At 46.2% G+C, this 27216-nt stretch overlaps 1 protein-coding gene across 2 annotated transcripts in view; it reads right to left on the reverse strand.

Moving 5' to 3' along the window:
* The window catches only part of FKBP4 (FKBP prolyl isomerase 4), a 143648-nt gene that overhangs the window by 48318 nt on the left and 68114 nt on the right, over positions 1-27216 (reverse strand). For both annotated transcript variants that reach the window (XM_033951726.1, XM_033951725.1), the window contains exon 6: positions 4932-5022. In XM_033951726.1, coding sequence (XP_033807617.1) covers positions 4932-5022 — 91 coding nt within the window. The remainder of the gene's footprint in view (positions 1-4931; positions 5023-27216) is intronic.

Consider the following 27216-nt stretch of genomic DNA (forward strand, 5'->3'; position numbering starts at 1 on the left):
GCTCTTCAACATATTTATAAACGACCTGGAAATTGGTATGACGAGCGAAGTGATTAAATTTAAAGACGATATGAAGTTATTCAGAATTGTGAAGACGCAGAAGGATTGCGAAGACCTGCAACGTAACATAAACACGTTTGAGAAATGGACCATGACATGGCAAATGAGGTTTAATGTGGATAAGTGGAAGTGATGCATGTCGGTAACAAAAATCTTATACAGTATGTCTGGTGCGGTACTCTGAGTGAGCCCCTCCAGGAAAGAGACTTAGGAATACTGGTCGACAAGTTGATGGAACCGTCCGCGCAATGTGCGGCACCTGTGAAAAGGACAACCAGAATGCCAGGAATGCTTAAGAAGGGGATCACGAGCAGATCAGAGAAGGTTATCATGCCACTGTACCAGGCCATGGTATGCCCCCACCTGGAATACTGCGTCCAGCACTGGTCGCCGTACATGAAGGACACGGTACTGCTTGAAAGGGTCCAGAGAAGAGCAACTAAAATAGTTAAGGGGCTGGAGGAGTTGCCGTACAGCGAGAGATTAGAGAATCTGGGCCTCTTACATAGTAACATAGTAGATGACGGCAGATAAAGACCCGAATGGTCCACCAAGTCTGCCCAACCTGATTCAATTTAAATTTTTAAATTTTTTCTTCTTAGCTCTTTCTGGGCAAGAATCCAAAGCTTTACCCTGTACTGTGCTTGGGTTCCAACTGCCAAAATCTCTGTTAAGACTTACTCCAGCCCATCTACACCCTCCCAGCCATTGAAGCCCTCCCCAGCCCATCCTCCACCAAACAGCCATATACAGACACAGACCGTGCAAGTCTGCCCAGTACTGGCCTTAATTCAATATTTAATATTATTTTCTGATTCTAAATCCTCTGTGTTCATCCCACGCTTCTTTGAACTCAGTCACAGTTTTACCCTCCACCACCTCTCTCGGGAGCGCATTCCAGGCATCCAATACCCTCTCCGTAAGTAGAATTTCCTAACATTGCCCCTGAATCTACCACCCCTCAACCTCAAATTATGTCCTCTGGTTTTACCATTTTCCTTTCTCTGGAAAAGATTTTGTTCTACGTTAATACTCTTCAAGTATTTGAACATCTGAAACATATCTCCCCTGTCTCTCCTTTCCTCTAGGGTATACATATTCATGGCTTCCAGTCTCTCCTCATACGTCTTCTGGCGCAAGCCTCCTATCATTTTCGTCGCCCTCCTCTGGACCGCCTCGAGTCTTCTTACGTCCTTCGCCAGATATGGTCTCCAAAATTGAACACAATACTCCAAGTGAGGCCTTACCAATGACCTGTACAGGAGCATCAACACCTTCTTCTTTCTACTGACTACGCCTCTCTTTATACAGACCAGCATCCTTCTGGCAGCAGCCACTGCCTTGTTACACTGTTTTTTCATCTTTAGATCTTCGGACACTATCACCCCAAGGTCCCTCTCCCTGTCCGTGCATATCAGCTTCTCTCCTCCCAGTGTATACGGTTCCTTCTTATTATTAATCCCCAAATGCATTACTCTGCATTTCTTTGCATTGAATTTTAGTTACCAGGCATTAGACCATTCCTCTAACTTTTGCAGATCCTTTTTCATATTTTCTACTCCCTCTTCGGTGTCTACTCTGTTACAAATCTTGGTATCATCTGCAAAAAGGCACACTTTTCCTTCTAACCCTTCAGCAATGTCACTCACAAACATATTGAACAGTATTGAACCCAGCACCGATCCCTGAGGGACTCCACTACTCACCTTTCCTTCCTTCGAGCGACTTCCATTAACCACCACCCACTGGCGTCTGTCCGACAGCCAGTTTCTGACCCAGTTCACCACTTTGGGTCCTAACTTCAGCCCTTCAAGTTTGTTCAACAGCCTCCTATGAGGAACTGTATTAAAGGCTTTACTGAAATCCAAGTAAATTACATCTAGCATATGTCTCCCTTGAAAAGAGGAGACTGAGAGGGGACATGATCAAAACATTCAAGATAATGAAGGGAACACACTTAGTAGATAGAGCAGGTTGTTTACACTCTCACAAGGTAGGTAGAACGAGAGGGCACTCTCTAAAGCTAAAAGGGGATAGATTCCGTACAAACATAAGGAAGTTCCTCACCCAGAGAGTGGTGGAAAACTGGAACGCTCTTCTGGAGGCTGTTATAGGGGAAAACACCTTCCAGGGATTCAAGATAAAGTTAGACAAGTTTGGCCTAAGGGTTGCCGCGTGAGCGGACTGCTGGGCACGATGGACCACTGGTCTGACCCAGCAGTGGCAATTCTTATGTTCTTTTGTCAATTTTATCAAATAAATCATTCAAAGAATATAGCAACCATGTCTCCATTGACAGGTGACTAAGTTTCAAGTTTTATTTTAGTTTGATGAATCGCTTATTTAGTTTTACTAAGCAAAGTACAAAATTGACAAAAATAAACACATATTTAGACATACAATTTAAAATTTAAAATAATGGGTTAGACAAACAGACTTATAGTCCGACTATTACACAAGGTAAGAGGAAACAGAACTACAATTCAGTGTTTTAAAGTACAGAGGAGAACCATGTATGGAGAAAACACTAGGGAGGAATACCTAGGTAGTGGAATGACTCATCGCCCATTGTATAGTAAAAAGTTCCCTATAGCCTTTATAGCTCCTCCGAAGATGGTAAAGTCTCTGATTTGGAGAAGTTAAGAAGCAATCCTGCAAAATCACCATATTCCTATTCTAACACAATCAAAAAAATGCTGTGGGTTTGTAATATACATCAAAATATCACCTATAAAGGCCGCCAATTTAAAGCAGTGTTCCCTTAGGCACATTCTCTGTATATCAGGATTAGCATGAATATCCTGAGTAAGTGAATTAGGGAGAGGGAAAATAATAAAGGTGATAAAGAACATAGTCTTGGTTGCATGCCCCAAAAAATGTCAAAGGGGGATGATTTTAAATTATTGACAAAGAGGGGCCTTGGAGAGAGGCCTAAAACGCCTTGAGCATAGGCATAATTCTCCCAGTGAATCCACATTTATCTAAGGTAACAAAGATAATCACAGCTGACATATCAAACACCTTCTCCGCATCGAAGAGGGACGGAATGCCTTTTCAGCGGCAGCATATAGTCGCTCATAAAAATCCCTAAACACTTTACGAATCTCATCTTATACTAACCTGATCTTGTCCCTCCAAGCATAACTATTTTTCTATGGTTCTCCTTTGGGGACATAAAACATGCAAGCAAGTTTCTACTCTTCTGACCATATGTATAAAGATGGTACTGATAAGTCATTGTTTTAAGTGTTCTTTGGTACAGTCTTTCGTTTAAATTCACTTGCAATGATATCATCCACATAAAATAATTCCATCCACATAAGAGCCTTAAAGGACCTAGTCTGCTAGGGATACAGGACCCAACACGGTCCGCGTTTCAACAAAAAGTCTTCTTCAGGGGTCCCTGGGGCTCACCACACAATTGTTTCCCACGTACTCACCTTTATAGGACCCCCAGGGACCCCTGAAGAAGACTTTTATCGAAACGCGGACCAGGTTGGGTCCTGTATCCCTAGCGGACTAGGTCCTTTAAGGCTCTTATGTGGATGATTTACTTTTATGTGGATGGAATTATTTTATGTGGATGATTTTAGTGTACCTTTGGAACTTTGATACTTTCAAATAAAGTCCATTTAGGAACATCGTCACTCCAGAGTTTTTTTTTGTTTTCTCTGGATTTTCTTCTTTGTGGATATTTTGGGGTCAATGCCTTTTGTTTTTTGTTTGCAATGATATCAACATGTCCTTATTTGTTGGGCTTGGTTTACTGGCAAATTTTCTTCTCGCTTTATATAACCGACGCGACAAGCACAAAATTTCTTTATCCTGCAATTTACGAACAAAATGAGCATATCTAACAATCGCGCCCCAAATGACTGCTTTAGCAGCTTCCCGCTACAGCACTGGATCCTCCTCATGTCTCTGATTATTTAACCAATGGTCCTTCCGACTTTTCACCAAATATTCATGAAATCTAGGATCCTTGTTCAACCATAAAGGACAGCTACGAGACCTCTCAATATGTCCCTCCCAATCCAACTACACATACATAGTCAGAAATCATATAAGGACCTATTTCTGCTTGCACAATATTCAAAAAGTCCCCTGGATTTCAAAATATAGTCGATGCAGGACTGTGTGGAGTTACATGAGACATAAGTAATCTTGTTCATTTGGGTACAGAATGTGCCACACATCTATAAGAATAAATGACATTTGGGGAGGCCCTTGGATTCCCTACTTCCAGCATTTGGACACACCTATTAACATCTGCACAGTATCATGAGTCATTAACAAAGTAAAGCAACCCCTAGCATCAACTACAAGGGTGCAGACCTGGCTCGTATGCCCTTCTGGGTCAGCCACGTGCAGCGTGCAAGAGATGCTGCCTACGGCATGTCCCTGCAAACAAATATGACTTAAAGCAGGAATGAGCAGCCCAGCTGGAAGGAGGACTGTTAGTGAGGCAACTGGGACCCCCGGTTGACACAGAAGATTTCCCTCAGAGGACAGCTCTGAAATCAGAGGGGAGCAAGCAGCTGAAGGACAAGAAGGATGCTTGTTTTTAAATTAGATCCCCAGCGGCGGCAGTGAATGCATTAGATGTGAGGGTATAGATCTGTTCGACTCACGATAGGGAGGGTGGCTACTGGACTCGCCGGGGTGGGGATGGGCTGCTAACCTAGAGGGATGAGAAGGGAGGCAACTTGTGGTAGATCCTTTACTGTGGGAAAAAGGCCATTCACCGTTCCACGGGGTGGTGAATGGCCTTGCCCCCATACCTGTGGCAAGCAGTTGATTTTTCCTCCCGTTCCGGTGAGTAACAGTCACCGTGTCATTCTCTAGTAAAGGCACTATTGCTCCTCACCTACCTTTTCAAAGCTTTTGAGTTTTACTTCATAACGCAGTCCAGAACTTGGAGGAATCTGAAACTTCTTATTCCCAGTACTTCCAAAGCCATACCTAGAAGAGAAAAGGTATTTTCAGGAATATAACCCAACATGGATCCTTTTGAGCACAAGGCATCCCGGCATCCCGATGTGGATACTTTATGGCATGTATATAACCTAGAACGAGCTCTTCATTCAATGGCTGGGATATCATTTAAATCTATATGCACAACTACTACAAGTAGCCAACATTCATCTTTTAAGTTATTCCTACATGACTGAGAAAAACTGGATTCATGATACCTTGTTCAATAAGGCTCAAACTTTTTCAAATTAATTCAGTATAGTATTCTTTCCATTACAAAAATTCACCCTTACGTTTATAATTCTTCAGCAAGGCATATGAACCTTATCTTAGCTTCATTACAGACTTATGATCATTACTATTGATATTTATCATATATTACTAGATTAATTTACAAACAAGCCTTTGAATGAAAGGGTAACTAAAAAATATTGCTCACACTTTTCATTTTATATTTTTAAACTATATTTAAAAATTACCTTGGAATATTACCAATGTGAATGTTAACATTCTAAACATACAAAGTAAAACCGCTACTTAAACCCCTCAGTCTGAATACCACACTAGATTACACTTCAGACCTAAAATGCTGCATTTTGATATGCCATCAACAGCACAGTTGTAGTGAATCATAGCTAATAACAAGGAGCAAGATCATGTATCAGTGGCTCCCAAACTTTTCAATTTAAGGCACCCTTAGGGCTCCTTTTACTAAGGTGCGCTAGCGTTTTTAGCGCGCGCTAACCCTGTGCTATGCGCCAAGAACTAACGCCAGCTCAATGCTGGCGTTAGCGTATAGCATACGCGCTAAAACCGCTAGCGCAGCTTAGTAAAAGGAGCCCTTTGTGTCAGAGTCATTATATGTCAAGTGCTACAATATTGAAAAATTTTTCCTACTCAGTATCCTCCAAATTGAAAAAAAAACTGCGTGGGATGTTCCCTATAGCGTCAAATAAAACCATGTAAAAAAGTTTTAGCAAGACCTACAGGTTGTTGAATGTAGGTCACTCTCACAGTACTCTGTTCTATGTAACACAAAATGGGAGAGTGGTACAGTGGTTAAATCTACAGCCTCAGCTCCCTAAGGTTGTGGGTTCAAACCCACACTGCTCCTTGTGACCCTGGACAAGTCACTTAATCCCCCCATTGCCCCAGGTACATTAGATAGATTGTGAGCCCATCGGGACAGATAAGGAAAAATGCTTGAGTACCTGAATAAATTCATGAAAACCGTTCTGAGCTCCCCTGGGAGAATGGTATAGAAAACTGAATAAATAAAATTAAATAAATAAATTTATTCAGCCACTACAGCCCAACAAAGCCTCCAAGAGAATTGAAATTTTGTGTATTAATACAACTCCTGGCACTAACTTCACATACAAGTTTGGAATGTAACAATTTAAATTTCTAATATTTTTGCCTACTTTGCTGGCTCATAAAAGGGGAGGTAAATGCCTACTTGACTTCTCCTGACCTGTATCTTATGGTCAGGTGCGTCTTATAGGCCAAAAAATACAGTATATTAATGCTTTGTACTAGTTTTGGCTGTTTTTCAGGGTGCAAACATTTCAACTGTATATCATCCGAATTTTTTTGTTTTTTTATATCACTTGAAAGAGCATCTTTCTTGCTACAAAAGCCGTTCTCATATTTGAGCTGGTCTTGCTTTGGTCAGAAGTTAGATTTCATCAGCGTATTACAAACTGTATGCCGCGGTGAGATTCCAGGTGTACCGCAAGAGGTATGTCTTATAGGCAGACAGCCAGCACCTCTCCTCCTCTCTGCAAACCCTCCACATCCCCAACACTGGCATAGTAATTTCAGGGCCCCAGGGCATGCGCAGATTACATTACATTAGAGATTTCTATTCCACCATTACCTTGCGGTTCAAGGTGGGTTACAAAGAGTTATAGAAGATGGAGTACAAAAGAAGATATCTGGTCAATTCCAGGAAATAATAGAGAGATCAGATCAGGTAATTTCAGGGAGTCGGGAAGTTAGTGGGAAGAAGGAAGGAATTTGTGGAATTAAGACTTTTTCAGGGATTTCTTGAAGAGTATAGTTTTGTTTTTTTGATGTCAACGTGATGACATTACAAATGCGAGTGATGTCATTGCGTCAATATCTGCACATGCCCGGAGGACATCGAGACACGGCCCCAATTTTAAAGCACCGGGGCTTGATTAATTAATTAAGGACTTTAGAGGACATCATGGCATTTTGATAGATGCGACGTCCAAATTTGTCCATAGTTTTCCCTTCCCTTCCAGGAGGAACGGTGGCATAAACCTTGGAAGGATGGGACCTCTTTAAAGATGACTTCACAAGCAGGGACTGGTGAGATAACTGTGAGTTATCGAATCCTTTGCGATGAAGAGTTTTATACCTATAGTCCAATTTGCCTGGAACAGCTGGAATGGTATAAGGAGTCTCCAAGCATCTGCCAAGTCTGAGACAAAAGCTTATGAAGAGGAACTTAAGTGACTGCCGGAGGTTGAGGCAGATGCATAACTTCAAGATACTCCTTAGAGTATTTGGAACCAGCATCTAATTGAAGAGCCAAGTCAACAGCCATCTGATGAAGAAAAGATGAAAAAGATAGCTGATCCGCCAATGCTTTGCCTCGAGAAGGACTCGAGGTCGTCGAGGCAGCCTTGGTTGAAGATGAGGCTTCGGACGGAAAGAAGGCATCAAAAGAATATGGCGACTTGGACAAAGCAATCGAAACCGCTGCATCCTCGAGGTTTGAAAGGGGAGACCTAGATCGAGGAGTCAGCGGTCTAGTAGAAGTAGGAGTAGATCAAGGCTTAGTTGAGGAAGGACGTTCTTTAGAAGAAGAACTATGCAAGATCTTAATATATCCAAAGTCAAAAATATAGTACTAAATACTACATCTCGATGGTCTCCACTTTTTCTATCCTGGTGGGGTAGAATAACAGCCGTCAAAATGACTTTGGCCCCTCAAATCAATTACATTCTCTCTATGCTTCCTCTTCTATGCCAGAAGTCATTTTTTCAATGGCTAAATAGGAAGCTATCTGAATTCATTTGGAACAAGAAAAAACCTCGAATTGCTCTCGCCAAGCTGAAAGCCTCTAAGATTAATGGTGGTCTTAATTTTCCGGATTTTTATCATTATTATATTGCTTCACTAGCTAAATATGGTGCTTACTGGCTCACTGACTCCCTATTCCAAGATCCTCCTGCCTGGTTTGAAATGGAGAGCTTTTTATGCATGTCTTTACACACCTCCTGCCTACTAACAGTGCCAATACCCAGACACTTGAGAAAGTACTCTTTGCTGAGTTCAACGCAACATGCTCTTCATCTTCTAGATAAATTGGCTGAGATCTCAGTTTATGATAGTCCACTCATGTCCCTTTGGAATAACTTTAAAATTAAAAACCATGGCAAATCCCTTTCATGGAAAAGATGGCAGCGGGAGGGTCTATGGTTTGCCCATCAATTGTCTACTCCAAATCTGTCTGTTCCTTTTGATATTATTTGCTCTACATATTCGCTGCCTCCTTCTGTTTATTCACAATGGCTCTCACTCACTGAAACACTGTCTTCTATGCATATACGTTTTGACTTCATGACTTCCACTCATACTATTCGTCATTGGTCTATACTGTCTCTACTTAAAGGCAAGGCGATATCTCTTTTCTACAGTATTTTAAGAGATCATTCCTTCACTTTTACACCCCAATCTATGAAACACTGGGAAACTATACTCACTATTCCGCTTTCTGACATTGATTGGGAACTTTTCTGGTCTTCAACAAATCGCCCACTTTTATCTTCTAGAGCACAGGTGTCAAAGTCGGTCCTCGAGGGCCACAATCCAGTCGGGTTTTCAGGATTTCACCAATGAATATGTATTGAAAGCAGTGCATGCAAATAGATCTCATGCATATTCATTGGGGAAATCCTGAAAACCCGACTGGATTGTGGCCCTCGAGGAGGGACTTTGACACCCCTGTTCTAGAGTCTCACAATCAATGTTCTTTATTATGTGGCATGCAGTATGGACTCCATTTCGCATGTGGAAAGCCAATTTAAAACAAGACTCTGTTTGCTGGAACTGTTTAAAAGATGTAGGAACTCTCAACCACATGCTTTTTCACTGTACACAGGTCCGATCCTTTTGGACTCGCATTTGGAGCACCATACAATCTATTACTAACTGCTCAGAAGAGATCTCTATGGACATTGTAATCCTTTGCTCTCAACATCCCTGCTTTGCACAATCAAATTGTCCTCCTAAACTCATTGATATCATGTTTGTGACTGCTCTCATGCACATTCTGAAAAACTGGAAATCATCTTCGTTATTAGACTATACTTTTTGGTGGAACTCTCTGTGTATGTACCATAGATTTGAATCATATGCATATGAGAAAAAAATTACATCCAGAACCCTCACGAACTTGAAATTTAACAAATCACCTTGGTCGTTCCTAGATACCTATGTACGTTCTGCTTCGTAGACACTCCTGTCTTCCTTTTCTTTAATTTCCTTTTCTTTATTTTTCTTTCATCTTTCTCCCTTTTTTCTGTTGTTCTCCCTCACTTTCTTCTTATATTCTCTTCACATGCAGTTCTAATAGTAGGAACCTTTCTCACTGTTATGTTCCTCTATAGTTAAATATAGATTTATATGCTCTTTATACAGAAAGCTTTATTTTGACTTCATGTATTTGAACTGCTTCCTGTATTTTCTAAAAATACTCAATAAAAAACTATTGAACTAAAAAAAAATAAAATAAAAAGAAGAACTATGCCTGGAAGTATGCCTCGATGAAGGCCTCGATCGTCGGTGAGAACGATGCTTGGAAGCAGATCTCGAAGATCGAGGAGACTTCGCCTCAGAGACTGAAGCAGCCGATGCTACCAAAGAATGGATAGGACTGGAGGCTGTGGATCGAAGCTCCAGAGGCTTGGTGGAGGAATCTTGATGCACTCCCAAAGACTCTGCTCCTTGGATAGAGTGTGAGGATTCCTGCCGAGACACTTGCAAAGACTCTACTCCTTGCTTAACGTGCTTAGATGCCAAACTAGACACATAGTAACATACATAGTAACATAGTAGATGACGGCAGATAAAGACCCGAATGGTCCATCCAGTCTGCCCAACCTGATTCAATTTAAATTTTTTTTTTTTTTCTTCTTAGCTATTTCTGGGCGAGAATCCAAAGCTTTACCCGGTACTGTGCTTGGGTTCCAACTGCCGAAATCTCTGTTAAGACTTACTCCAGCCCATCTACACCCTCCCAGCCATTGAAGCCCTCCCCTGCCCATCCTCCTCCAAACGGACATACACAGACGCAGACCGTACAAGTCTGCCCAGTAACTGGCCTAGTTCAATCTTTAATATTATTTTCTGATTCTAAATCTTCTGTGTTCATCCCACGCTTCTTTGAACTCAGTCACAGTTTTACCCTCCACCACCTCTCTCGGGAGCGCATTCCAGGCATCCAATACCCTCTCCGTAAGTAGAATTTCCTAACATTGCCCCTGAATCTACCACCCCTCAACCTCAAATTATGTCCTCTGGTTTTACCATTTTCCTTTCTCTGGAAAAGATTTTGTTCTACGTTAATACTCTTCAAGTATTTGAACATCTGAAACATATCTCCCCTGTCTCTCCTTTCCTCTAGGGTATACATATTCATGGCTTCCAGTCTCTCCTCATACGTCTTCTGGCGCAAGCCTCCTATCATTTTCGTCGCCCTCCTCTGGACCGCCTCGAGTCTTCTTACGTCCTTCGCCAGATATGGTCTCCAAAATTGAACACAATACTCCAAGTGGGGCCTCACCAATGACCTGTACAGGGGCATCAACACCTTCTTCCTTCTACTGACTACGCCTCTCTTTATACAGCCCAGAATCCTTCTGGCAGCAGCCACTACCTTGTCACACTGTTTTTTCGCCTTTAGATCTTCGGACACTATCACCCCAAGGTCCCTCTCCCCGTCCGTGCATATCAGCTTCTCTCCTCCCAGCATATACGGTGCCTTCCTATTATTAATCCCCAAATGCATTACTCTGCATTGAATTTTAGTTGCCAGGCATTAGACCATTCCTCTAACTTTTGCAGATCATTTTTCATATTTTCCACTCCCTCTTCGGTGTCTACTCTGTTACAAATCTTGGTATCATCTGCAAAAAGGCACACTTTTCCTTCTAACCCTTCAGCAATGTCACTTACATACATATTGAACAGGATTGGCCCCAGCACCTAGTCACCTTTCCTTCCTTCGAGCGACTTCCATTAACCACCACCCTCTGGCGTCTGTCCGACAGCCAGTTTCTGACCCAGTTCACCACTTTGGGTCCTAACTTCAGCCCTTCAAGTTTGTTCAACAGCCTCCTATGAGGAACTGTATCAAAGGCTTTGCTGAAATCCAAGTAAATTACATCTAGCATATGTCCTCGATCCAGCTCTCTGGTCACCCAATCAAAAAATTCAATCAGGTTCGTTTGGCACGATTTACCTTTTGTAAAGCCATGTTGCCTCGGATCCTGTAACCCATTAGATTCAAGGAAATACACTATCCTTTCTTTCAGCAACACTTCCATTATTTTTCCAACAACTGAAGTGAGGCTCACCGGCCTGTAGTTTCCTGCTTCATCCCTGTGACCACTTTTATGAATAGGGACCACATCCGCTCTCCTCCGTCTCTTGTCTCGCTATAGGGCGCCTCCAACAGGGGTACCAGCACAGCCGACACTTCCTGCATTCGGCGCAGGAGCTCGTTGATATTACCGAGCCAGGCCAGGTCACCGCGAGTCTCCAGCGGCACTATGGCTCCTCTTTTTCGGCATACCAAAAGGTAAAGCTTCTCTCAAAAGCGAAGGAAATCAATATATCGCTCGAGCGACTGCACCGAACCACTCAGCTGACCATTCCATCCGCCATCTTGGATTGAAATTTCTATCCATAAGGATTCCACACTGCTATCTATATCATGCAGAATGTTTGTTTTACTTAATTCAATTCCCTCTTTAACATATAGCGCAACCCCCCCCCCCCTTTCCAATTTGATCTACTCTATCCTTGCAATATAATTTGTACCCAGGTAACACAATGTCCCATTGATTGTCCTCCTTCCACCCAGTCTCCGAGAGGCCTATTATGTCTATCTTATCATTCAGTGCTATATACTCTAACTCAGGGGTGCCCACACTTTTTTGGCTTGCGAGTTACTTTTAAAATGACCAAGTCAAAATGATCTACCAACAATAAAATTTAAAAAACACAAAGGACACTGTATGCAGAGAAAATGTTCATTATTTATATTTGGTTTTTTTTTCAGAGGTCAAGACAGATGACTTTAAAATATGCAATGTCACCTCAGTAACAACTATTCAAAAATAGACAAATATATCCCCTCCCCTTTTACTAAATCATGATAGTGATTTTTAGCGCAGGGAGCTGCGCTGAATGCCCCACGCTGCTCCCGATGCTCATAGGCTCCCTGCGCTCAAAACCACTATAATGGTTTAGTAAAAGGGGGCCATAGTGCAAAATATAGAAAGCAGATATAAATTCTCAAAACGGACACATTTTGATCGCTAAATTGAAAATAAAATAATTTTTTCTACATTTTTGAATGATTTCATGAATTTCTGATTGCACTTCCTTCTTCTGTAAATCCAATATTTCTTTCTTTCTGCCTTTTTACTGCCCCCCCCCCCCTTTTCTTTGTCTCTTTCCCCTCTTTATTTCTGTCTTTCTCTCTGCTTCCCCGAGCCACCACGCCGATTTCTCCCTGCTTCCCCGAGCCAGGCCTGGCGTGTAGTTGCAAGGAAAAAACACAATTTGAAGTGTCTGTATACAAATACTAGAAGCCTAAAAAATAAAATAGGAGAGTTAGAGCAGGAGTGCCCAAATGGTCGATCGAAAAGGCAATGCGAGTCGATCATGTTGCCTTTGCAATTTTGCTCTTCCTGCCTCCCGAACCAAGCCAGGTGCACACAAGCGCCGGGCCCACAAGCCTTCACCTCTGACGTCAGAGAGAAAGTTCCAGGTCCAGAATTGACGTTGGGAGGTGAAGGCTTGTAGGTCCGGCGCTTGTGTGCACATGGCTTGGTTCGAGAGGCAGGAAGAGCAAGATTGCAAAGGCAACATGATCGACTAGCATTGCCTTTGCGATCGACCATTTGGGCACCCCTGCTCTAACTCTCCTATTTTATTTTTTAGTATTTGTATACAGACACTTCAAATTGTGTGTTTTCCTTGCAACTACAGCAGCGGTCTCAAGCACGCGGCCCGCGGGCCCCCAGGGACTATTTTGCAGCCCACGATCTGTCCTCTCCACTTCACAAGTTTTCCGATTGTGGAGAGGACAATCGCGTATAGACCGCAACTGCTGTAATTGGACTTGCAGAAGTCTCTCTGGAGGGAATGTCGGCAAATGGCTCACGGCTCGCCTAAAGCAGGGGTCCCCAATCTGCTTCCCTTCCATTCTCACTGCCCTCCCCCAAACCACCGCAATTGGGGAACAGGCCAGCGCCGAGGTCTTAGCTCTCCCTGTTTATCTTCCCCAGCTCGGAGTCAACCAATTCTCGCCACCCAACGTCAATTCTAATGTCAGGGAGAAAGTTCCGGGCCAGCCAATCGCTGCCTGGCTGGCCCGGAACTTCCTCTCCGACGTTAGAATGGACGTCGGGTGGCAAGATTTGGTCGGCCCCGCGCTGGGGATGATAAGCAGGGAGAGCTAAGACCTTGGCGCTGGCCTGTTCCCCAATGGTGGTGGCTTGGGGGAGGGCAGGGAGAAATAAAGAAAGAAAGGGGAGGACAGGGAGACAGAAAGAAAGAAGGGAGACAGGACACAGACAGAATGGGGCATGGAGAGAGAAAGACAGAAATAAAGGGCGAGCATGGAGAGAGAGAGAAAGAAAGAAGGGAGCAGGGTGAAAGAAATAAAAAGTTGGGGGAGGGAAGGAAACAGATGCCAGACCAGGGGAAAGGAAGGAAGGAGAGAAAGGAAAGAAAGAGATGTCAGAAAATTAAAATAGGGACGGAAGAAGAGAGAGATAGAAGGGAAGGTAAGACATGGAAACGTAGATTTTGAAAAGAAAGTAGAAAAATTGAATATTAAGTTAATGCCAAAGATGGATGCAAGGCAGAAAGTGAAGACGGAAAGAAAAACAGTCAAAGGACAAGAGGGCCCTGGAAACATAGTTAAAAGCACAGAAAAATAAAGTCACCAGCCAACAAAGGTAAGAAAAATGATTTTATTTTCAATATAGTGATTGAAATGTGTCAGTTTTGAGAAAGCAAAGATATTAAACTTTAAATGTGAGGGCTGCAGAAAAAATAGGGTACTTGGAGGTATAAAGAGTTTTACCTCATGCAAAGTTGTCATTTCTTTAATAAGACATTAACTATTTTTTCTGCAGCCCTCCAAGTACCTACAAATCCAAAATGTGGCCCCACTAAGGGTTTGAGTTTGATACCACTGAACTACAGGCTGCTGAGAAGACAGGGAAAATTTGAGTCTTTTACTCTGCCTTCCTCTTAAACCCTCCTTGCTTTCTTTCATCATTATTGGAACCTCTCTACCGGGACTCCCTAAATATCCTGTTTCAATAGTATCCTCCAAGGATACCTCACACTGAACCATCCACTCCTGGCGACCGTCGCTATTCCCCACATCTAAGTTTAAAAGCTTCTCTATTTGAGATGTGGGGGAAAGCCGATAGTTGCCCAGGAGTGGATGGTTCAGTGTGAGGTATCCTTAGAGGATACTACTGAAATAGGATATTTAGGGAGTCCTGGTAGAGAGATTCCAATAATGGTGATGGTAATAGTGTTATGCCTTATGGATTTAACAATGAACTGAACTGGCTTTCCTTGGTTTAAACTGTCTGTGAAAAAGAAATAATGGGAAAGTACCTAATGAAAAAGATTTTAATTTGAATTTATTGAGTCTCGTGGGGCTGGCTCTCTCAGCGCAGAATCTAATGTTTTTTTTGGATGAGGAGGGCTCATCTCTAGTGACTTAAGAATAACTTTTGAAGTCAGATTCTAGGGGATACTTCTTTAAATTCACGTAGCATCAGCTGTTTCTGGTGCTAAAAATTCACTGTCGTTTATCCTTCTGGGCATGGCTTAATTTTTACGTCATAGCTCAGCTGGAGCCAGTGTTTACTTTAAAAGCACAGCAAAGAACACCTCCAGCATTTTCAATTTAAAGAATTATATACAGAGGATGGTGGTTCAACTAACAGGTATGCATTGGAGGATATAATAATAATAAAAACTATATACCTTTATTCTGATACTACTTATATAGGTAGAGCTTACTTTTCAAAAGGGCAATTTCTAAAGCTGGGTCTTTTTGTTTTGCTTTATAGGGGAAAAGCCTTGAAAAAGCATAGGTGAAACATGGCTGAAATCTATCCCCAACATTAAAGTTACTTAGCTTAACTCTTGTGGTTTCAAACTAAAATTTAAATATTATTTAATATAAAAAATATTTAAATAGTTCTCCACTATAGAGATATATGTGAGAGGAGAACCAATGACGATTTGGCACGTGAAGCTTGAAGGAATAATAAAGCTTGCACTTTGAGTGGTGTCACTAAGGTTCAATAAAAGTGAAAATGAAATAGGGATATGCTTGGATATTGTGCCTTTATATATCCCTTTATGAATATATGAGCCCTGGTGAAACCAGTTGTGATATATAACATTATGTTTATTAAGAAGTTTATATACCGCATAACAGCCTAAAAGGATCTAAGCGGTTTACAATGCACAATTCATATTTATCAAGAAAAGAACTCCATTAAAAATAGAAAAGGAGAGAGGAAGTGATGTCTACGATGTAGAAGGTTGTAATCGGCTGAAGCTCTGTCGGGGCTGTGGCGCATATTAGCGGGTTGGAGGTGTATAAGGCACAGTTTTTCCCCCCAGCATCGCGGTTGCAGTGGTGAGCGATGGTGGCATCCACCCGCCGCAAGTTGGACTCGGTGAAGTGTGCGGGCGGCAAAGCGGGGACAGGACTTGACAAGGCCTCACCTCCTCCCGGTGCATCCAAGATGGCGGCAGCTTTGGGTGCCGAGCGAGGTGGAGAAGCATCGGCCCGCGGTTCAGCGTCTGGTGGACGCGCAGGAAGCGGCCGCGCTGGTTCTCTTTCAAGTCCAGGAACTCCTCCTGCGCCACCTCCTGCCCTATTAGTGGTAATGAAGTAAGAGTGAGCAAGCTGGGGGAGGCCTTTCTGACCGACCCTTCCCCCTCAAGCAGGAGCAGCAACGGACGGCCAGCAAGAGGCAGCGCTGCAGCTCCTGCTTTAGGAAGGCATGAGGGAATGGTCGGCCATTGAATCGGGAGGCCAATTTTTTTTTTTTTTAAATTGAATCGATTCACCTGATTCAAATCGGTGAATCAATTCAAATCGTGAATCGGGCAGCACTAGCTGAAACCATTCTAAGACCATTAGGGCTGAAGGCAGGGGTGTCCAAAAGGTCAATCGAGATCAACCAGTAGATCGCAAACGCAACATGAGTCAATCGCGGAGCCCATCCCAAGATAGACTCTCGTTGCCTTTGCGTTCTGGTCTCCCTGCTTCCTTGATGCCAGGCCAGGCGCGTACAAGCGCTGGGCCCACAAGCCTCCCCCCGCTGTCAATTCTGACCTCAAAGAGGAAGTTCTGGAACTTCCTCTCCGACGTCAGAAGGAGAAATTAGGTTCTTACCTGCTAATTTACTTTCTTTTAGCTTCTCCAGACCAGTAGAGGTTAACTTTACGAATGGGTATATATCTAATCATGACCAGCAGGTGGAGACTGAAAACAAAACTTTGGGACAGTATATCCTAGCCCCTCCTCTCTATTTCCCTCAGTCTGCCGAATAGCCAAGCAGAACCAAGAACTGGAAAACAACAGAGAGAAAAAACAATACTCCAAAAGGAGTAACAAATAACATACCCAAAATGCTGTTGGAAAATGCAGAGGAGAAATTCCCGAAGGAAGAATGTCCCCACAGCTCGCCAGCTAAGCCAGCCGAGCCACAGCCGCTGTTCTTCAATTCTCCCCGGCCCTAGAAAAATACTAGAACCCGCAGCAAAAACCAAAAACTGCCCGCGCAACAGCCCCAACAACAACAACAACAGACAGGGTGGGGACCTCTACTGGTCTGGAGAAGCTAAAAGAAAGTAAATTAGCAGGTAAGAACCTAATTTCTCCTTCTTTAGCACTCTCCAGACCAGTAGAGGTTAACTTTACGAATGGGACGTACCAAAGCAGTCCCTCTCACGGGCGGGACCCCCGAAGGGCCGATACCAGTACACGCTCACCGAACACCGCGTCCCGACGCGCCTGCACATCAACCCGATAATGACGAACAAAGGAATGCAAGGAGGACCAAACCGCAGCCTTACAAATATCCACTGGAGGCACGAGCGACGACTCAGCCCAAGAAGCCACCTGACCCCGAGTGGAATGAGCCTTGAGAAACTCCGGAACAGGCTGCTGTTTCAGAAGATAAGCGGAAGCAATCGTCTCCTTGATCCAGCGCGCAATAGTAGCCTTAGAAGCGCCCGCTCCCCGACGAGGACCCGCCAGGAGGACAAAGAGATGATCGGACTTCCGGAATTCCTGGGTCCGCTGCACATAAGAGCGAAGGACCCGACCGACATCCAACTTGCGCAGCTGCCGTTGCTCAGAAGAGCCCTCCCGACCACCCAAGACCGGGAGAACCACCGATTGATTGACATGAAAAGGAGAAACAACCTTCGGCAGAAAGAAAGGAACAGGCCGCAAGACGACCCGCTCCCTAGAAAACTCCAAGAAGGGAGCCCTACAAGAGAAAGCCTGCAGCTCAGAAACACGCCTAGCAGAAGTAATGGCCACCAAAAAGACCGCCTTCAAAGTAAGGTCCTTCAAAGAACAGTCGTCCAAGGGCTCGAAAGGCGGACGCACCAAAACAGAGAGAACCAGATTAAGATCCCAAGAGGGAACCGAGGGCCGTAGGGGAGGCCTAAGCAACTTGGCCGCCCGCAAAAACCGAATCACATCAGGAAGAGCCGATAAACGCTGACCTGACACCAACCCTCGAAAGGCCGACAGGGCCGCAATATGAACCCGGAGAGAAGACCAAGCCAGGCCTCTATCCAGGCCATCCTGCAAGAACTCCAGAATGTTAGGCAGATAAGCGCGAAAAGAGGTCACTCCCCGCGCCCGACACCATTCCTCAAAGAGACGTCAAACCCGCACATAAGCCCGAGAGGTAGAAAGCCTCCGGGACCCCAACAGTGTAGAGATCACCTTGTCTGAATATCCCTTCTTGCTAAGGCGACCCCTTTCAAGAGCCACGCCGTAAGACAGAAGGGAGACGGGTCGAACATGGGAATGGGACCCTGCATCAGAAGGTCGTCCGAGAGAGGCAGAGGAAGAGGATCCGCTACCAGGTGCCTCACCAGATCCGCATACCACGGACGGCGAGGCCAATCCGGCGCCACCAGCACCACCAAACCCGGATGGTGAACAATGCGAAGAAGCACTCTGCCCACCAGCGGCCAAGGAGGGAACACATACAACAGCCCCTCCGTTGGCCACTGCTGGACCAGAGCATCCAGACCCTCGGCCAGACCGTCCCTGCGACGACTGAAGAAGCGGGGCACTTTGGCGTTGCCACCCGTGGCCATCAGGTCCATCAGGGGCTGCCCCCAAGCCTGCACTATCAACTGAAACGCCTCGGCGCCGAGACACCACTCTCCTGGATCTAGAAAGTGACGACTGAGGAAGTCTGCCTGAACATTTTCTACTCCGGCTATATGAGAGGCCGAGAGGTCCAGCAGATGGGATTCCGCCCAAACCATGAGCAGAGCCGTCTCCTGCGCCACCTGAGTGCTCTTGGTGCCCCCCTGACGATTGACCTAAGCCACCGCCGTGGCATTGTCCGACAGCACTCTGACCGACTTGCCCAGCAACAGGGAGTGGAAAACCAAAAGCGCCAGACGGACCGCTCTGGTCTCCAACACGTTGATCGACCAGGCGGCCTCCTCCGCGGACCAGGTGCCCTGAGCTGAGTGACCCAAACACTGAGCCCCCCAACCCAGGAGACTCGCATCCGTCAGGAGCACCGTCCACTGCGGGAGATCCAGACCCACCCCCTGAACTAGGTGAGGGGTCTGGAGCCACCAACGCAGACTGCAGCGCGCCAAGCCTCGCAGGGGGACCGGAACATCCATCCCGTGCCTCTGGGGAGACCACCTCCGGAGCAGAGCATACTGGAGAGGACGCATGTGGGCCCGCGCCCACCTCACCACGTCCAGGGACGCCGCCATCGACCCCAAGACCTGGAGGAAATCTCGCGCCCGAGGACACCGGGACGCCAAAAGCAGGCGAATCTGAGATTGCAATTTGCTCACCCGGCCCTCTGGGAGGAAGACCCTCCCCAAAGAGGTGTCGAACAGCACCCCTAGGTACTCCAGACGCTGAGCCGGGACCAACCGACTCTTGGAAAGGTTGTCCACCCAGCCCAGCGACCGGAGAAACTCCACCACCCGAGCAGTAAACCGGGAGCTTTCCTGCAACGACTTTGCCCGAATTAACCAGTCGTCCAGGTAGGGGTGTACCAGGATGCCCTCCGACCGCAAGGCTGCCGCGACGACCACCATCACCTTGGTGAACGTCCGAGGAGCCATGGCCAGCCCAAAGGGAAGCGCACAGAACTGAAAATGCCGACCCAAGATCGCAAAGCGCAGGAAACGCTGATGAGAGGCCCGAATGGGAACATGCAAGTAGGCCTCCGTCAGATCGAGAGAAGTGAGAAACTCCCCCGGCTGAACCGCCAGAATGACCGACCGCAGAGTTTCCATACGGAAAGAGGGAATCTTGAGAGCCCTGTTGACCCCTTTCAAATCGAGGATGGGCCGAAAGGTCCCCTCCTTCTTGGGCACCACAAAGTAAATGGAGTACCTGCCCGTGCCCCACTCCGGAGGGGGCACCGGAACAACTGCCCTGAGATCTAGCAAGCGCTGAAGGGTCTGGCGAAAAGCCTGCGTCTTCCCCGGAGTCTGACATGGAGAAGCGAGGAAAAAATCCGGCAGAGAGCGGGCGAACTCCAGGGCATAACCGTCCCGCACCACCTCCAGGACCCACTGATCGGACGTGATCTCGGCCCATTTGGGGAAAAATTCGCGCAGCCGGGCCCCCACCGGAACCAAAGGGGGCGCCGGCAAGGCGTCATTGTGCAGGACGGGAAGCGGGGGAACCGGCGGAGGGATTCCCTGCCCCCCGACGGGCCCCCCGAAAGGGCTGCATGCGCTGGAAGAACCGACCCCGGGAAAATCCCGGAGACTGGAAAGAAGCAGCCCCACGCCCAGGGCGATACTTGCGAAAATCCCGCAAACGCCCCCGGGCCGCACCCCCCCGAGACGCCGGACGGGCACGGTCCTCCGGCAGACGGGGAACTTTCGAGTCCGACAAAGTCTGAATCAACTTATCCAAGTCCTCTCCAAACAAAAACGACCCCCGAAAGGGAAATTTAGTAAGCTTAGCTTTGGACGCAGCATCCGCCGCCCAAGCGCGCAGCCACAACACACGCCTTGCGGCCACGCCAAAAGCCATAGACTTAGCCGAGATCCGCACCAAGTCATATAGAGCATCTGAGAGGAATGAGGCCGCCATCTCAATCTTCGCTACCTCCTGATCCACCAGAGACCAGTCGTCAGACTCTCGATCCAAGACCCGCTCCGCCCACCGAAACACGGCGCGAGCAACCAATCCCCCACAAATAGCCGCCTGGACCCCAAAGGCAGAGACCTGAAAATTTTGCTTAAGGATGCTCTCCAATTTGCGCTCCTCAGAGTCCCGCAAGGCAGAACCGCCCTCAACAGGCACGGTATGCCGCTTGGAAATTGCCGAGACCACCGCATCCACGACTGGCGAAGCTAACGTAGCCCGATCCCCTTCCGGAATGGGATACAGGCGAGCCATGCTGCGCGCCAGCCAAAACGGCGTCTCCGGCGTTTTCCACTGCTCCAGAATAATATCCCGAATATCCTGATGCATAGGAAAAGAGCGGGAAACGGAACGGATCCCCCGTAACAGGGGGTCCCCCACACGCGGAGTCTCCGGCGGCGCGTCCTCAAAACGCAAAACCGAAGAAACCTGCTGAATAAGGTCAGGCAGCTCATCTTTCTGAAAAAGGCGCACCACGGACGCCTCGTCACTGGAGAACGGGAAATCCGACAACCCGCCGCCAGCTTCCGTCCCCTCCAGAGAGTCCTGGAACTCCTCAGAAGGGTCCAGGTCCTCCTCCAGACCGACCCGTTCCTCCGACCACAAATTCTCGTCCCACGACACCCGCGGACGCTTGGACAAGGGAGGCGGCGGAGGGGACGTCACGCCAGACGAAAGAGGCAAAGCCGCAGGGAGCGCGGAGGAAAACCCACCCCCCGAAACCCCCTGGGCGCAACCGGGACCCCCAGCCGTCTGAAAATAGGCTCTGCATAAAGAAAAGAAAAATTCAGGAGAAAAACCCCCCGAGGGTCCCAAGGGACTCCCTGCCACAGCAGGGGACCCAGCAGAACCTTGCCCCTGCATAGTCAAAACAGGGGGAAGGTCACCTGAGGTGGAAGACAAAATGGAGGGGCCAGACAGAGAAGATGGCGGTTTTCCCGCCAAAAAAGCTCCCTCCATAGCCTGAAGCGGCTGAGAAACCTGAATAGTCTCAGCCGCTAAAGCAGGCAAGCCGGCATCAGCTGTCAAAAAATCAGCTGAGAGGGAATCCTTCGGGGAATCCCTCCGTGGGCGGTTGTGGAAGACCGGGCTTCCCCACTGCTCCAAGCCGACTCGCGAGGCACCATCGGCGGGGAGCTCTGGGCGCCTGCAGCCGCTGCCGACGGAGCTCCACCACCTCACCGACCCAAACCGCCGAGTTCAGGCCGGCCGCGAGTGCCTCGCGGCTGGACTAAAATTGTGTCCTACTCCCCCGGAGAAGGGCACAATTGCTCCATACGCGACCTAGCTATAAAAAAGTGCTGGTTACATGAAAAAATACAGTAAAATACAGTTTTCTTAAAGGGAAACAACCCTTCAGACCAGCACTACCTCAGGATTTTTTTTTTTTTTTTTTTTTACAGAACAGACTCCACAGGCTCTCGAAGCAATATGCCTTGCTTGACTTAGGGGGCAAGGCTTACTGCTGAGGCTCCTCTAAAAAAATGTGGGGAGGTGGAGGAAGTGGGGGGAGGGACCCCGCTCGTGACCCGCCGGGTTTAACACCCCCGAGGTCGGACGAACCCCCAAACAGAGTCCGCCCAAGCTCCGTCCGGCTAAAAACAGGGACAATAAACCCCCTAAACAAATTCCAACAGCCCTACCAAGGGAGATGGGTACAGATCACTCAACACCTGCTGGAGACTGAAAGAAGACTGAGGGAAATAGAGAGGAGGGGCTAGGATATACTGTCCCAAAGTTTTGTTTTCAGTCTCCACCTGCTGGTCATGATTAGATATATACCCATTCGTAAAGTTAACCTCTACTGGTCTGGAGAGTGCTAAAGAACTGATGTTGGGGGGGGGAGGCTTGTGGGCCCGGCGCTTGTACGCTCCTGGCCTGGCGCTGGGGGGGGGGGAGAAGACAGACTAACAGAAAGAAAGGGGAAGGGGCAGGGAGAGAGAAAGACACAGATACACACAGACAGAGAAGGACAGACACACACAGACAGAGAAGGACACAGACACACACAGACAGAGAAGGACACAGACACACACACAGAAAGAAAGGGGAGGGGGCAGGGAGTGAGGAAGAAAAAGTTGGACTCATGGAGGGACAGATGTTGGCTGGGGAATGGAATGAGGTCTGGAAGAGAGGAAGCATGCAGGAGGCAGAAAGAAATAAATATTGGATTTACAGGCAGAAGAAGGAAGTGCAACCAGAGACTCATGAAATCACCAGACAGCAAAGGTAGGAAAAATGATTTTATTTTCAATTTAGTGATCAAAATGTGGCCGTTTTGAGAATTTATATATGCTGTCTATATTTTGCACTATGGCCCCTTTTTACTAAACCGCTATAGCGGTTTTTAGCGCAGGGAGACTATGAGTGCTGGGAGCAGCACAGGGCATTCAGCGCAGCTCCCTGAGCTAATACCCGCTATCGTGGTAAAAGGGGAGGGGGTATATTTGTCTATTTTTGTATAACTGTTACTGAGATGACATTGCATATTTTAGTCATCTGCCTTGACCTCTCTGAAAAAAACCCCCAAATATAAATAATAATTAACATTTTCTCTACGTACAGTGTGCTTTGTTTTTAAACATTTTATTGTTGGTAGATCATTTTTACTTGGTCATTTTAAAAGTAGTTTGCAAACCAAAAAAGTGTGGGCACCCCTGGCTTAAGGTATGCCAATTGTAAATATACCTTTGTTCTTTTTTCCAGAAGATGCTGAGTAAGATCACAAGACAGCATTGGGCCATATGCACCAATACTATGTATTTTAATTCTGCCACCCTATGGCCCTGTGTCAACCAATGGGCCACCAATGGGGCTGACAAACGACCAGGTTTATTTACAATTGACATGCCTTAGGGGGTGCTGACCTGTGCAGGCTTTGAAATTTCAAGCAGTACTATGTGAGCCCTTTAGTTAACGTAGAGTGAGCTGCTTGGCTCTGGTTGGAAGTTTTCCATGATACAGAAGCTGAAATGAGGTATGATTTATGATATTTAGATTGAAGGTTATATTTAGCGATGCTGTGTGTGTAACAATGTGAGTGTCAGGCTCAATTTGTTTATATTTTAGTTTCCCCTCCTGAGGAAGCAGCAAACAGTGAAACTCAAGTGGGAAGCAGAAATCCGAGGTATAGCTATACGATGAGAGGGATGTTATTGAAGGAGAGTACCCAAAAAAGGGACTTGGGGGTAATGGTGGACATGACAATGAAACCGATGGCACAGTGCGCAACGGCCGCTAAGAGAGCGAATAGAATGCTAGGTATAATCAAGAAGGGTATTACTACCAGAATGAAAGAAGTTATCTTAACGTTGTATCGGGTGATGATGCGTCCGCATCTGGAGGACTACGTCCAATATTGGTCGCCGTACCTTAAGAAGGATATGGCGATATTCGAAAGGGCTCAGAGGAGAAAGACACGCCTGATAAAAGGTATGGAAAGCCTTTCATACGCTGAGAGATTGGAGAAACTGGGACTCTTTTCCCTGGAGAAGAGGAGACAGAGGGGAAATGATAGAGACTTGCAAGATCATGAAAGGCATAGAGAGAGTGGAAAGGGACAGATTCTTCAAACTTTTGAAAAATAAAACAACAGGGCATTCGGAAAAGTTGAAAGGGGACAGATTCAAAACGAATGCTAGGAAGTTCTTCTTTACCCAACGTGTGGTGGACACTTGGAATGCGCTTCCAGAGGGCGTAATAGGGCAGCGTACGGTACTGGGGTTCAAGAAAGGATTGGACAATTTCCTGCTGGAAAAGGGGATAGAGGAGTATAGATAGAAGATTACTGCACAGGTCCTGGACCTGTTGGGCTGCCGCGTGTGCAGACTGCTGGGCACGATGGACCTCAGGTCTGACCCAGCGGAGGCATTGCTTTTGTTCTTATGTTAAATCACTTAAGGCTGCCACCATGGGTGATCTGCACCTAGCTGCTGAGCTGGTTTGACCAACAGGCACGATGATTGTCCTACTGGGCAATCACTTTAGTTCACATTAAGTTGGACATATCAGTTGGTTGCGGGTCTGAGCACTGTTATAATTTACATTTAGTATTTAAGTCATTAAACTGTGATTTAATGAGCATAATCAGAAAATGACGCAGGGACAAATTTGTCCCTGTCTCTGCAGAAACTCAATTTCCTCATCACATCCCCGCGAGTTTTGTCATCGTCCCAGGCCCTGCCCCATTCCTGTAAGCTTAGAATTTTAAAGTGTTTGAAGCTTGTGCAGATGAGGATGGAGCTTGCAGGAATGGGGTAGGAACAGGAAAAGAACTCGCCAGGATAGGACGGGAAAATGAGTTCCCGCAGGGACAGGGAAAAATTTGTCCCCGTGTCATTCTCAAGCCATAATCTCTTCCAGTTCTTAAAATCTGAGCCCTATTGTGCTTTCTGTTCAGGAGTTATGTTGTGTCAAATATTTGCCTGTGCATTCCATGACAAACTTTTTTATCAACTTCGTGGTCCCACAGTGAAAGATCATTGGTACATGCTTTGATGTGAGTGGTATACAGTGGTGCCTCGCATAACGGTCGCCTCGCACAGCGGACGCTGCGCACAACGAACTTTATGTCGTGATCCGTATAACGTACTTCGTTTCACACAACAGTCGCCCGAGCTGCATCCTTCCGGGGTTCCTGCGGGGTTGGATCGCAGCGGGGTTGGTCGAGGGTAGTCTCCTTCTCCTTACCTGCCCTGTCGCAGCACACAGCCGAACGGAAATCTTCCCGATGTCAGCGCTGACGTCGGAGGGAGGGCTTAAGCAAAGCCCTCCCTTCCTCCGACGTCAGCGCTGACATCAGGAAGACTTCCGGTCGGCTGTGTGCGGCTGCGGCAGGGCAGGTAGGAAGAAGGCAATGGCGAACGAAAGAGGGGGGAGGGGGCGGTCCGCCCCGAAGAATGTGCACAGCTGGTCAGGTCCCCCGATCGACCGACAACAGGCCCGGCCGACAAACCTCCCTGCCCTGTAGCCGCGAATCTAAATTACCTCTTACAGCAGCTTCAATAATCCAGCTGCTGTAAGAAGGTAATTTAGATTCGCGCTACAGGACAGGGAGATTTGTCCGACCGGGCCTGTTCTGTTGTCGGTCGGGTGCAAAAGCGCCACAAAGGTGGAGGCAGGGAGGGAGGAAAGGTGGAGTGGAGAAGAAAAGACGCTTAAGGGGGGAGAAGGCCGCTGAAAGCACATGTTGGAGCAGGGGATGAGAGGGAGGGAGAGAAGGGGAAATATTGGACAAGGGCAGAAGGGATGCTAAATCATAGGGTGACAGGCAGAGAGAACAACAGGAAAAAGAGTGGAAGCAATCTTGAACCCTGAGGGTGAGGGCAGAGAGAGGTGGTGAGATGATTGATCATGGGGAGAGGGACAAAAGGGAATAGAGATGGGATAGGAAGATAGTGGAAGTAAAAGGACAGGGAGATGTATGTTTTTAGATGTATCTAAATAATAACAAAAAATTTATCTTTTTTATGTCATCTTAGCATATTTTATGCTGCAGAACGAATTATTTTTTTTTACATGTATTCCTATGGGAAAACGCGTTTCACATAACGAACGTTTCACATAACAAACTTGCTCCTGGAACCAATTAAGTTCGTTGTGTGAGGCACCACTGTATTTGGATTCAGCACAAAAAGTTGTACTAGAAATATGACTTTTAGCTTTGTCAAGCAACTATCTTTTCCACACTCTGAACCAAAAGTAGATGTGTTTTTACTATCTTCCATGGAATGAAAAAAGTGGCCCCAATAATGAGGCCAATAACTTTGGAAGAAGTTGAGATCCTGCTCTAAAACTTTGTATATATATTCACTGCATGTCCTATTTTACATTCATTAAAAATATCAACTTCTAGATTTGGGTGCACCCTTGCTTGCTCAGGACTGGGACAAGATACATGCTAATATGTTTAAACTATCTATTTCTGCTAATTTGATTGAGCAGGGTTTCAAGGTACTATATCGATGGTATCTGTCCCATCACATATATTTAAATATGATCTAGATAGGTCTGCTGATTGTTGGAAAGGTTGTGGAAATCCAGGGACCTATGTTCATATGTGGTGGTACTGTCCCAGGAATCAAACATTTTGGTCACGATGTGCTCATTTATTTTCTGATATGCTTCAAATTTCTATACCATGTGATCATAAACTTTTTCTTTTGCAATGGCAATCACCGGATATTGATGATTATCATTTTAAGGTGCTTCGTGTTTGCATTGGGGTCAACAATAGTGAAGTTGCAGTCTTCACCTAATGTACCCACTTTCTCCCAGATTATTCATAGTATTTGGCAAGCTTATTATTTAACCAAGCTGACTGCTATACATCATAATCAGTTAGCTGCCTTCCAGAAGAGGTGGCATTCTTTTGAATCTTGGTATCACTAAAAACCTGCAAATTTAATTTAAAAACATTCCTGTTCAAAGATGCGTTTGACCTATGTTCGTCCTTTTAAGGATGCTGTATATATATATATATATT

This window comes from Geotrypetes seraphini, chromosome 7 (genome assembly GCF_902459505.1).
Source record: "Geotrypetes seraphini chromosome 7, aGeoSer1.1, whole genome shotgun sequence".
NCBI lineage: Eukaryota > Metazoa > Chordata > Amphibia > Gymnophiona > Dermophiidae > Geotrypetes > Geotrypetes seraphini.